Genomic DNA, 13,972 nt, shown 5'->3' on the forward strand with positions numbered 1-13,972 from the left:
CAGGTTCCAATCTACAAACTGCATACGTTATTGCCTAGATCGCCTTGACTTGATGAGGCTGGTGTGCTTTCTTAGACAATCCATGTCAGAATGACTGGATATGCTATTTGAAAGGTTTTCCTGGTCTTCATGAACTCATAAAATGCTCATCATCATATTAGGATTTTACCGCTATTCTGATGGGGACTTTCCAAGTAAATACACCAATCCCATCAGGTTTCGCATACATTTCCAATCTGACATCAATTAACCTATCCATAGGATAGGTCATCAATATGAAAGTAGTGGAGCAACCTCTTTGAAGAGGACCTGTCATCCGGCTCAAACATGTTAAACTGAAGGTATGGGCAGAATGGCACTGTCATACTGATTTAATAGGTATCTTTAGTGTAAAAATCCGCAGCCTGGTTTTAGTTAAATCATCATGATAAATTTTGGTTTCCTCGGTGCTTCGTGGTGTGACTTGTGGGAGGAACTATGGGTAGGGTCAGAGGGCTCAGACATGGCCCCTCCACTGCTTCTGTTGCATTGATTTAAATTTTGGGCTGGAACTGTCTTAGCTGTAGGCAGCGCTCTTGTTGGTGGCGGTCTTTATGAAAATTGCATCGGCGCGTACGCAGATCGATCTCCAGCGGTCTTCATGAAAATGGTGCCGTAGGTGGCACATGCACAGAATGAGATACCTAAGCTACTGAAATGCCCTGCACATGGGGTAAGCAACATAGTGAATCAGAAGAACTATACTAAACTTCTAATTAGAGGTACAGTTCTGCCCATCATTACTGGCACCCATGAAGTTTAAGTATATAATACAGAAAATCTCCTGAAAAAAATCAATAAAGTGAAACAGTTTTTTGGCTATAGCACTCGTGTTAAATACAAAAGAGCAAATGATAAACAATAATTTAAAACAAAAGCAATGAGAGGGAAACATAGAAAAACCTAAAGCTGATGTGACACTGGTATTGGCCCTTTTACATTAAATTAGTATGGAAACACATTTTGACTCGCCTGTGGTAAATCACAAATTAGAATCAACTATAATTGTCGGTGCCCATGTGACCTGAATTAGCCAATGAATGATGACTTCAGTGCTTTAAAAAGCCACATGGTAGGCCCTGTTCCTTTGTTACAATGGTGAAGACAAAGGAGCTGTCTGAGGACATCAGAACTGCTATTATTAGCAAATACAAGACTTCCAAAGGGTATGAGGCCATCTCCAAAGACCTTGGAATCCCAGTTTCAACAATGTGCAATGTTATTAAGAAGTTTGCTAAGCATGGAACCGTCAAGAACCTCCCTACGCTGCACACTAAACCAAGCAGAGCTTTATGAGCGAAGGCCATGGAAGAAACCATTTCTGAAGAGAAGACATAAAAAGGAACCACTAATCTTTGACAAAGAGTACCTTGGCAAACCACAATCCTTCTGGGAAAATGTTCTGTGGACAGATGAAACAAAAGTAGAACTTTTTGGCAATGCAAAGCAATAGTTTGTTTACAGATGGCAAAATGAAGCTTATAAGGAAAAGAACACCCTAGCAACAGTTAAGCATGGTGGAGGATCCATAATGCTGTGGGGTTGCTTTTCTGCGCCTGGTACTGGAGGCCTTGGCTGTATAACAGAAATCATGAAATCAGAGAATTATCAATAGATTTTAGAGCAAAATGTCCTACCCAGTGTAAGACAACTCGGTTTGAGTCGAAGATCATGGGTCCTCCAGAAAGACAATGACCCAAAGCACGCATCCAAAAGTACACAAGAAAGGTTGAAAAAAATTCACTGTTTTAAAAAGGCCAGTAATGAGTCCTGACTAGTGATGAGCGAATATACTCGTTACTCGAGATTTCCCGAGCACGCTAGGGTGTCATCCAAGTATTTTTTAGTGCTCGAAAATTATAGTTTTTATTGCTGCAGATGAATGATTTACATCTGTTAGCCAACATAAGTACATGTGGAGGTTGCCTGGTTGCTAGGGAATCCCCACATGTACTTAAGCTGGCTAACAGATGTAAATCATTCAGCTGCGACAATAAAAACTAAATCTCCGAGTACTTACAAATACTCGGAGGACACCTGAGCATGCTTGAAAAATCTCGTGTAACGAGTATATTCGCTCATCACTAGTCCTGACCTCAATCCCACTGAAAATCTTTGGGATGAGCTGAAATCTGCCATTGGGAAAAAGAACCCTGCAGTCATTCAAGAGCTTGAGCAAACTGCAAAGGAAGAGTGGGAGAAAATACCATCTGAGAACTGCAAGGAGCTTGAAGATGGCTACATGAAACGTTTAGAGACTGTCATCAATGCCAAAGGGGGGCAACCAAGTATTCATTAGGGATGCCTTTATTGCTGCACATGCTGTTTATTCTGTTTCTCTATGAAATTGTAACATGTAAGTTGAAAAACAATGTTTTATTGTTGTATTACTTTGGACCACTAATTAAAAAATCCCAAGGATATGACTATGGTACATTTCCATTTATTTCTGAAGAAATTGTACAGTCTATGAAAAAAATGATGGGTGCCAATAATGGCGAGAAGCACTGTATTTGCGAATAATATTATCATTACACCTACTACATATTGGAATAGCATCTTGAAGATGGGAATACCCCTTCAAGGTTAGAGTGCATGTCACTAAGTCTGGACAGACTGCGGGTCTCCTGACTGGAAATCAACAACCTAAGTTCAGGTCACGAGTTCCGCGGCCAGTCCGGACATCATGGCATGTACTCAGTCAATGAATGTCAGACATGTTCAACCGCTGTCAATCACTGACAGTGGCATTTTAGGCACTGCGATCTGGTCCATGTGTTTGTTTGGGTGCCCATAGGATCAAGTAAAATTGGAGTCCTGATAGGTTGCCTCCATCACTGCCTGGGAATCCTAGGAAACACTGGGTTTTACAATATACTGTAATACAGTGGTACAAGTGATCAAAGGATTGCAGGTTTAAGTCCCTTCTGGGAGCTGAAAAAATAAGTAAAAAGTAAAAAAAATAAATAAATATATATATATATATATATATATATATGCATATATATATATATATATATATAATAGAAATATAGAAATGCCGTAAATAAAAAATATATATACACAGTGTATATATATATATATATATATATATATATATATATATATATATATATTTATTTATTAGATGGCATTGCCGCATCAGTAAAAATCTGATCTATCAAAATGTAAACTTGTTTAACCAGTATGGTAAACATTTTAATGAAAAAAAAAAAATCGAAGCTCTGAAACTGCTGTTTGTTTGTCACCTCACACCAAAAAGTGAAATAAAAAGCGTTCACAAAATAGTATATGTGCCATATAATATCAATAACATTGTCATCTCATCACTCAAAACAGAAACCTCACATAGTTTTATCAACGAAAAAATAAAAATTATTCCTTTTTTCTTTATAACGTTCTGAGTTTGTTTTTTGTTTTTTTTAAAGAAAGTAAAATAGTAAAAATATCTACATCACCATAATCATACTGACCCCGGGGGAATCATGTTCCCAAGTCATTTTTACTGCATTGCTGTTTTTTTTCCCACCATTTCACCACACTTGTCATTATTTTTCTCATTTTGCCAGACTACAACTAGTCCTGCAAAAAAACGAGCTCTCAAATGGCCATGCTGATGGAAAATTAAAAAAGTTACAGATTGGCTGCATTCTTAATGGATTAATATCTTCTGCAGATCAATTTCTCACACTTTCCAACACCTCTGCTTGCTATCAGTAAATTGTAAGATTTATTTCTTGTGTCCGAAAGCAGAAACCCTGTTGGGTCGAGTTCAGACTGGTGTATTTCATGCTCCGTATACAGACCTTGGGTCTCCCAACTTGAAATTACAGCCTTATACACATCTATGAGGCTGTAAGGTCCGGTCGGGAGACCTGCGGTCAGACCTGGGTGTTGCCGTGTGAAATACACCAGCCTGAATGGGCTAGATGCTATTGTAGCAGATGATCAGCTGTGAGAAGAACGGGGGGGGGGGGGTTTCTTCCACTGGTTTCAAATAAGAATTTTATTAGTCACTGACAGCAAGCAGAGATCTTTAAAATGGGCTCAAACAACAGCTATAAGGCCACTGAATGTGGCATTACACGTAGTAGTGCGGTGATATACTCACGTTGGTGCAGGTTGCTGTCTCGGCCATGGTGCGACTGGCGATGGCAGACTTGACTACCACTCGTGTCAGATGTGAAGTTTTGGCTCGCCTTTTAAAAATAAACACTACAATGGGAAGGAGGCGTGCGGGTGGCTTATCTGTCCCCGACAGGCCTCTGACAGCTGAGCCACCAAACTGCCAACCATGGAGACACTAAAGCAAGGACACTGACAATTTTCCATTTTGCTCTTTTGTTTTTTTCCTCCATAACTTTTTATTTTTCTACCGACTCACCCACAGAAGGGCTTTTTTTTATTGCAGTACAAGTTCTAGCATTGAATGACACTATACATTGTACTAGAAAAAGTGAAACGGTGAGAAAAAAAATGGCTGCAATTCCACCATTGTTTTTGGGGTTTTTACTTTTACAGTAAAAATAACCCGGTTATGTGATTCTCCATGTCAGTGCGATTTCTGCAATACCACATTTTCATTGTTAATTGTTTTATTTAAGTGGTGAATAAAAAATTCCAAAATGTATAAAAATCATGAATTAGTCGTACCGGTAATTGTATTTCCAGGAGTCCATCATGACAGCACCAGACGAGGGCGTCCTCTTATGCTCTATGGGACAAGTACACCAGGATGGATGCCACTCAATTTTATTGACTTTCCTTCTACAGATGTTAGCTTCACATAAGCCCAGAATTCACAGGAGGGACTGTAAGGCCATGTTCACACATTCAGAATTTGGTCAGTGTTTTACATCAGTATTTCTCAGCCAAAATCAGGAGTGGGTGATAAATGCAGAAGTGGTGCATATGTTTCTATTATACTTTTCCTCTATTTGTTCCACTCCTGGTTTTGGCTTACAAATCCTGATATAAAAACGAACTAAATACTGAACGTGTGAACGTGGCCTAAGGGTGCTGTCATGTACGACTTATCTGTACGACTAATTCCTACTTTCCAGGACGTCCCTCCTTACAGCACACCAGAATACCAAATAAAAGGACTATGGCGGGACTAGTACCTGGAGGACCTTTCTTCCAAAAGGCAGTCTGCTGACTAGACAAAACGTCCTGCTTGTAATGCCTGCAGAAAGTGTTTAGGCTGGACCAACGTTGCAGATCTGATCCACTGAGGCTTCTTCTCGTTCACCCCAGGAAATTCATACATTGATATTGCTGGCAGGTACGCTTGGTATACAGGCAGGCACAGCAGATGCAAGCAGGTACAGGCGTTTACAGACAGGTATACTGGAACAGGGCACCTGAGAACTAACAGCCATTCAGGCAAGGAGAGTGAACACAGGTGGAGGTGCCTTAGGCTACGTTCACATTAGCGTTGTGCGACGCAGCGTCGGGCGCCGCTGCGGCGACGCATGCGTCATGCGCCCCTATATTTAACATGGGGGGCGCATGGACATGCGTTGTGCTGCGTTTTGCGATGCATGCATTTTTTTTGCCGCAAGCGTAGGGCGCAGAGGACGCAGCAAGTTGCATTTTTTTTGCGTCCATTTTTCGGCAAAAAAGGACGCATGCGTCGCAAAACGCAGTGTTTTAGCGTGCGTTTTGTTGCGTTTTTGTTTGCGTTGTGCGTTGCGTCTCCGACGCAACATCGCACAACGCAAATGTGAACGTAGCCTTAATTGTCTCCTAGCCACCAGTGGCAGGGGACACTTTAGGATGGTACGCGCTGTCTCTTTTCGAGACTGGGAGCTCATGCACCCCCTAAGTGCAGTACCCGGAGATCTGCCAGATGCATGCATGAGAGGGGGATGGGACACCGACGCTAAATTACTTCCCGTTAGGCTCCCTCTTCTTCTGGCCCACAAGAAAGCTCTCGAGAAGGAGAGGGGTATGGATGCTCTACCTGGGCTCCCACGACCTCTCCTTAGGACTGAACCCCTTCCAATCCACAAGAAAAAAGGTTTTTACTCTTACCCTTTTTGTGGCTAGAATATTGTCTATCTTGAAAATATCTTCATAGCTGACTGGATCAGAAGTGGTACCCGGTCATTAATGAATTGGGGATTCGTAAAGAGACCAGGAGGATAAGGCACTTATTTGTTTGAGAACCTGAAAAGGACCGATAAAGCGAGGACCCAACTTATATGAAGGTAGCTTGAGACAGACAAACATTGAAAAAAGCAAAAACCTTGCATTAACCCCTTAATCCCATATGACGTACTATCCTGAAGAGGTGACCTGGCACTTAATTCCCAGTGACGGGATAGTACGTCATATGCAATCGGCCGCGCTCAGGGAGGGATCGCGGCCGGATGTCAGCTAACTATCGCAGCTGACATCCGGCACTATGTGCCAGGAGCTGTCACTGACCGCTCCTGGCACATTAACCCTCAACACACCGCGATCAAAGATGATCGCAGCGTTCCGGGGGCATAGGGAAGAATCATGCAGGGAGGGCGCTCCCTACGGGCTTCCCTGTTGTGAATTCTGTTATCGAACTCCCTCCTGTGGTCATGAATGGTACTTCGGCGAGTTCTGTCCATGGACTCCCTCTGGTGGCTGTGAGTGGAGCTGCTGCTTCTGAGGTTCCTTCCACAGGTGACGGAGTTTATTCATTGGCTGGCTGCTCTATTTAACTCCACTCAGATCGTTACTCCATGCCAGCTGTCAATGTTCTTGTATTGGTTAAGTTCGCTCTTGGATCTTTCTGGTGACCTGTCTACTCCAGCAGAAGCTAAGTCCCTGCTAGTTAATTATTTGTTCACTGATTTCTTGTCCAGCTTGCTTTCATGATTTTGTTTTGCTAGCTGGAAGCTCTGGGATGCAGAGTGGCACCTCCGCACCGTGAGTCGGTGCGGAGGTCTTTTTGCACACTCTGCGTGGTCTTTTTGTAGTTTTTGTGCTGACCGCAAAGATACCTTTCCTATCCTCAGTCTATTTAGTAAGTCTGGCCTCCCTTTGCTGAAACCTGTTTCATTTCTGTGTTTGTGACTTCATCTTTACTCACAGTCAATATATGTGGGGGGCTGCCTTTTCCTTTGGGGAATTTCTCTGAGGCAAGGTAGGCTTTATTTTCTACTTCTAGGGCTAGTTAGCTCTTAGGCTGTGAAGAGGCGTCTAGGCCGAGTTAGGTACGCTCCACGGCTATTTCTAGTTGTTGTGATAGGATTAGGGGTTGCGGTCAACAGAGTTCCCACTTCCCAGAGTTTGTCTTGTGTGAGTATAACCATCAGGTCATTCCGGGTGCTCCTAACCACCAGGTCCATAACAGTACAGCTGGCCCAAAGTATTAATGCATCTCAATAGAGGGATAAGAGAAGTTCTGAGAACATTTTTTTTTCTCTGCAGTGTGTTTTGTCTTTCTTTTCCCCTTAACCTCTGGGTGGTTCAGGACACAGGTGTAGATATGGACATTCAAGGTCTGTCCTCTTGTGTGGATCATCTCACTGCAAGGGTACAAAACATTCAAGATTTTGTTATTTCTAGTTGTTGTGATAGGATTAGGGGTTGCGGTCAACAGAGTTCCCACTTCCCAGAGTTTGTCTTGTGTGAGTATAACCATCAGGTCATTCCGGGTGCTCCTAACCACCAGGTCCATAACAGTACAGCTGGCCCAAAGTATTAATGCATCTCAATAGAGGGATAAGAGAAGTTCTGAGAACATTTTTTTTTCTCTGCAGTGTGTTTTGTCTTTCTTTTCCCCTTAACCTCTGGGTGGTTCAGGACACAGGTGTAGATATGGACATTCAAGGTCTGTCCTCTTGTGTGGATCATCTCACTGCAAGGGTACAAAACATTCAAGATTTTGTGGTTCAGAATCCGATGTTAGAGCCTAGAATTCCAATTCCTGATTTGTTTTCTGGGGATAGATCTAAGTTCCTGAATTTCAAAAATAATTGTAAATTGTTTCTAGCTTTGAAACCCCGCTCCTCTGGTGACCCCGTTCAACAAGTAAAAATCATTATTTCTTTGTTGCGTGGTGACCCTCAAGACTGGGCATTTTCCCTTGCGCCAGGAGATCCTGCATTGCGTGATGTAGATGCGTTTTTTCTGGCGCTTGGATTGCTTTATGATGAACCTAATTCAGTGGATCAGGCAGAGAAAATCTTGCTGGCTTTGTGTCAGGGTCAGGATGAAGCGGAGGTGTACTGTCAGAAGTTTAGAAAGTGGTCTGTGCTTACTCAGTGGAATGAGTGTGCCCTGGCGGCAATTTTCAGAAAGGGTCTTTCTGAAGCCCTTAAGGATGTCATGGTGGGATTTCCCACGCCTGCTGGTCTGAATGAGTCTATGTCCTTGGCCATTCAGATCGATCAGCGCTTGCGTGAGCGCAAAGCTGTGCACCATTTGGCGGTATTCTCTGAGCATAGGCCTGAGCCTATGCAGTGTGATAGGACTTTACCAGAGTTGAACGGCAAGAACACAGACGTCGGAATGGGCTGTGTTTTTACTGTGGTGATTCCACTCATGCTATCTCCGATTGTCCTAAGCGCACTAAGTGGTTCGCTAGGTCTGCCACCATTGGTACGGTACAGTCTAAATTTCTTTTGTCCGTTATTCTGATTTGCTCTCTGTCGTCCTATTCTGTTATGGCATTTGTGGATTCAGGCGCTGCCCTGAATTTGATGGACTTGGAGTTTGCCAGGCGCTGTGGTTTTTTCTTGGAGCCCTTGCAGCATCCTATTCCATTGAGAGGGATTGATGCTACGCCTTTGGCCAAGAATAAGCCTCAGTACTGGACTCAATTGACCATGTGCATGGCTCCTGCACATCAGGAGAATATTCGCTTTTTGGTGTTGCATAATCTGCATGATGTGGTCGTTTTGGGGTTGCCATGGCTACAGGTCCATAATCCAGTATTAGATTGGAAATCTGTCTGTGTCCGGCTGGGGTTGTCAGGGGGTACATGGTGATGTTCCATTGCTGTCAATTTCACCTTCCACTCCTTCTGAAGTCCATGAGTTTTTGTCAGATTACCGGGATGTATTTGAAGAGCCCAAATCCGGTGCCCTACCTCCTCATAGGGATTGCGATTGTGCTGTTAATTTGATTCCTGGTAGTAAGTTTCCTAAGGGCCGACTGTTTAATTTATCTGTGCCAGAGCACGTCGCTATGCGGAGTTATATAAAGGAATCCTTGGAGAAAGGTCATATTCGCCCGTCGTCATCACCGTTGGGAGCAGGGTTCTTTTTTGTGGCCAAGAAGGATGGCTCTTTGAGACCTTGTATTGATTACCGCCTTCTTAATAAGATCACAGTCAAATTTCAGTACCCTTTGCCGCTGCTGTCTGATTTGTTTGCTCGGATTAAGGGGGCTAGTTGGTTCACCAAGATAGATCTTCGTGGTGCGTATAATCTTGTGCGAATTAAACAGGGCGATGAATGGAAAACAGCATTTAATACGCCCGAGGGCCATTTTGAGTACCTGGTTATGCCATTCGGGCTTTCTAATGCTCCATCTGTGTTTCAGTCCTTTATGCATGACATCTTCCGAGAGTACCTGGATAGATTCATGATTGTATATTTGGATGATATTTTGGTCTTTTCGGATGATTGGGATTCTCATGTGAAGCAGGTCAGAATGGTGTTCCAGGTCCTTCGTGCGAATTCCTTGTTTGTGAAGGGGTCGAAATGTCTCTTTGGAGTTCAGAAGGTTTCATTTTTGGGTTTCATTTTTTCCCCTTCTACTATCGAGATGGACCCTGTTAAAGTTCAGGCCATTTATGATTGGACTCAGCCAACATCTGTGAAGAGCCTGCAGAAGTTCCTGGGCTTTGCTAATTTTTACCGTCGCTTCATCGCTAATTCTAGTGTTGCTAAACCGTTGACTGATTTGACCAAGAAAGGTGCTGATGTGGTCAATTGGTCCTCTGCGGCCGTAGAGGCTTTTCAGGAGTTGAAGCGTCGTATTTCTTCTGCCCCTGTGTTGTGCCAGCCAGATGTTTCACTTCCGTTTCAGGTCGAGGTTGATGCTTCTGAGATTGGAGCAGGAGCTGTTTTGTCGCAAAGAAGTTCTGATGGCTCGGTGATGAAAACATGTGCCTTCTTTTCTAGAAAATTTTCGCCTGCTGAGCCTAATTATGATGTTGGCAATCGAGAGTTGTTGGCCATGAAGTGGGCATTCGAGGAGTGGTGACATTGGCTTGAAGGAGCCAAGCATCGCGTGGTTGTCTTGACGGATCACAAGAATTTGACTTATCTCGAGTCTGCCAAACGGCTGAATCCTAGACAGGCTCGATGGTCGCTGTTTTTCTCTCGTTTCGATTTTGTGGTTTCGTACCTTCCGGGCTCTAAGAAAGTGAAGGCTGATGCCCTGTCAAGGAGTTTTGTGCCTGACTCTCCGGGTGTTCCTGAGCCGGCGGGTATTCTCAAAGAGGGGGTAATTTTGTCTGCCATCTCCCCTGATTTGCGGCGTGTGCTGCAGAAATTTCAGGCTGATAGACCTGACCGTTGTCCAGCGGAGAAACTGTTTGTCCCTGATAGATGGACTAGTAGAGTTATCTCTGAGGTTCATTGTTCGGTGTTAGCGGGTCATCCGGGAATCTTTGGTACCAGAGATTTGGTGGCTAGATCCTTTTGGTGGCCTTCTTTGTCACGGGATGTGCGTTCTTTTGTGCAGTCCTGTGGGACTTGTGCTCGGGCTAAGCCCTGCTGTTCTCGTGCCAGTGGGTTGCTTTTGCCCTTGCCGGTCCCGAAGAGGCCCTGGACACATATTTCCATGGATTTTATTTCAGATCTCCCTGTCTCTCAAAGGATGTCGGTCATTTGGGTGGTTTGTGATCGCTTCTCTAAGATGGTCCATTTGGTACCCTTGTCTAAATTGTCTTCCTCCTCTGATTTGGTGCCATTGTTTTTCCAGCATGTGGTTCGTTTGCATGGCATTTTGGAGAACATCGTCTCGGACAGAGGTTCCCAGTTCGTTTCGAGGTTTTGGCAGTCCTTTTGTGCTAAGATGGGCATTGATTTGTCTTTTTCTTCGGCTTTCCATCCTCAGACAAATGGCCAAACCGAACGAACTAATCAGACTTTGGAAGCATATCTGAGATGCTTTGTTTCTGCTGATCAGGATGATTGGGTGTCCTTCTTGCCTTTGGCTGAGTTCGCCCTTAATTATCGGGCCAGCTCGGCTACTTTGGTTTCGCCCTTTTTCTGTAATTCTGGTTTCCATCCTCGTTTCTCTTCAGGGCAGGTTGAGCCTTCGGACTGTCCTGGTGTGGATACTGTGGTGGACAGGTTGCAGCAGATTTGGACTCATGTGGTGGACAATTTGACATTGTCCCAGGAGAAGGCTCAATGTTTCGCTAACCGCCGGCGCTGTGTTGGTCCCCGACTTCGTGTTGGGGATTTGGTTTGGTTGTCGTCTCGTCATGTTCCTATGAAGGTTTCCTCTCCTAAGTTTAAGCCTCGTTTCATTGGTCCGTATAAGATTTCTGAAGTTCTCAATCCTGTGTCATTTCGTTTGACCCTTCCAGCTTCTTTTGCCATCCATAATGTGTTCCATAGGTCGTTATTGCGGAGATACGTGGCGCCTATGGTTCCCTCCGTTGATCCTCCTGCCCCGGTGTTGGTCGAGGGGGAGTTGGAGTATGTGGTGGAGAAGATTTTGGATTCTCGTATTTCGAGACGGAAGCTCCAGTACCTGGTCAAGTGGAAGGGTTATGGTCAGGAAGATAATTCCTGGGTTTTTGCCTCTGATGTTCATGCTGCCGATCTAGTTCGTGCCTTTCATTTGGCTCGTCCTGATCGGCCCTGGGGGCTCTGGTGAGGGTTCGGTGACCCCTCCTCAAGGGGGGGTACTGTTGTGAATTCTGTTATCGAACTCCCTCCTGTGGTACTTCGGCGAGTTCTGTCCATGGACTCCCTCTGGTGGCTGTGAGTGGAGCTGCTGCTTCTGAGGTTCCTTCCACAGGTGACAGAGTTTATTCATTGGCTGGCTGCTCTATTTAACTCCACTCAGATCGTTACTCCATGCCAGCTGTCAATGTTCTTGTACTGGTTCAGTTCGCTCTTGGATCTTTCTGGTGACCTGTCTACTCCAGCAGAAGCTAAGTCCCTGCTAGTTAATTATTTGTTCATTGTTTTCTTGTCCAGCTTGCTTTCATGATTTTGTTTTGCTAGCTGGAAGCTCTGGGATGCAGAGTGGCACCTCCGCACCGTGAGTCGGTGCGGAGGTCTTTTTGCACACTCTGCGTGGTCTTTTTGTAGTTTTTGTGCTGACCGCAAAGATACCTTTCCTATCCTCAGTCTATTTAGTAAGTCTGGCCTCCCTTTGCTGAAACCTGTTTCATTTCTGTGTTTGTGACTTCGTCTTTACTCACAGTCAATATATGTGGGGGGCTGCCTTTTCCTTTGGGGAATTTCTCTGAGGCAAGGTAGGCTTTATTTTCTACTTCTAGGGCTAGTTAGCTCTTAGGCTGTGAAGAGGCGTCTAGGCCGAGTTAGGTACGCTCCACGGCTATTTCTAGTTGTTGTGATAGGATTAGGGGTTGCGGTCAGCAGAGTTCCCACTTCCCAGAGTTTGTCTTGTGTGAGTTTAACCATCAGGTCGTTCCGGGTGCTCCTAACCACCAGGTCCATAACACTTCCCTGAGACGCTCGGTACAACGCGATGTGCTCGCGTTGTACCGAGCGTCTCCTCCCTGCAGGCTCCAGATCCAAAATGCCCGTGGGGCTACTTCCGGGTCCTGAAGAGAGGTGGCTTACAAGCGCCTGCTCAAAGCAAGCGCCTGTAAGCCTGGAGCAGGGCATGCCACATCGCTAATCTGACACAGTGCTCTGCAAAGTGTCAGATCAGCGATCTGTCACTATATAGGGATGTCCCCACTGGGACAATGTGATAATGTAAAAAAATATATATTTAGATGTGCAAAAAAAATTTCCTAAATAAAGAAAAAAAAATATTGTTCCCATAAATACATTTCTTTATCTAAATAAAAAAAACAATAAAGGTACACATATTTAGCATCGCCGCGTCTGTAAAGACCCGACCCATAAAACTGTCCCACTAGTTAACCCCTTCAGTGAACACCGTAAAAAAAAAAAACGAGGCAAAAAACAACGCTTTATCATACCGCCGAACAAAAAGTGAAATAACACGCAATCAAAAATAAAATATAAATAACCATGGTAACGCTGAAAACGTCATCTTGTCCCGCCAAAAAATGAGCCACCAAACAGCATCATCAGCAAAAAAATAAAAAAAGTTATAGTCCTCAGAATAAAGCGATGCAAAAATAATTATTTTTCTATAAAATAGTTTTTATCGTATAAAAGCGCCAAAACATAAAAAATGAAATAAAGGAGATATCACTGTAATCGTACTGACCCGAAGAATAAAACTGCTTTATCAATTTTACCAAACATGGAACGGTATAAATGCCCCCCACAAAAGAAATTCATGAATAGCTGGTTTTTGGTTATTCTGCCTCAGAAAAATCGGAATAAAAAGCGATCAAAAAATGTCACGAAAATGTTACTAATAAAAACGTCAACTCATCCTGCAAAAAACAAGATCTCACATGACTCTGTGGACCAAAATATGGAAAAATTATAGTTCTCAAAATGTGGAGATGCAAAAACTATTTTTTTGCAATAAAAAGCATCTTTTAGTGTGTGACGGCTGCCAATCATAAAAATCCGATAAAAAACCCGCTATAAATAGTAAATCAAACCCCCCTTCATGACCCCTTTAGTTAGGGAAAAATAATAAAATTTAAAAAATGTATTTATTTCCATTTTCCCATTAGGGTTAGGGCTAGGGTTAGTGTTAGGGCTAGGGTTGGGGCTAGGGTTAGAGTTGGGGCTAGGGTTAGGGCTACAGTTAGGGTTAGGGCTGGGGCTAAAGTTAGGGTTAGGGTTGGGGCTAAATTTAGGGT

At 43.8% G+C, this 13,972-nt stretch overlaps 1 protein-coding gene across 2 annotated transcripts in view; it reads right to left on the minus strand.

The window, feature by feature from the left end:
• LOC138657969 (galectin-related protein-like) overlaps positions 1–13,972 on the minus strand; it is a 45,956-nt gene that overhangs the window by 20,130 nt on the left and 11,854 nt on the right. Inside the window, exon 1 of one of the 2 annotated variants that reach the window (XM_069745555.1) lies at positions 4,151–4,226. The exons of the other annotated variant lie outside the window; for it this stretch is intronic. Within the exon in view, the coding sequence (XP_069601656.1) occupies positions 4,151–4,177 (27 nt within the window). The 5' untranslated portion in view covers positions 4,178–4,226. Of the gene's footprint in view, positions 1–4,150; positions 4,227–13,972 lie in introns of those variants that run through there. 2 annotated transcript variants of the gene reach the window in all.

The sequence above is a fragment of the Ranitomeya imitator genome, chromosome 1, assembly GCF_032444005.1.
Source record: "Ranitomeya imitator isolate aRanImi1 chromosome 1, aRanImi1.pri, whole genome shotgun sequence".
In the NCBI taxonomy this organism is placed as follows: domain Eukaryota; kingdom Metazoa; phylum Chordata; class Amphibia; order Anura; family Dendrobatidae; genus Ranitomeya; species Ranitomeya imitator.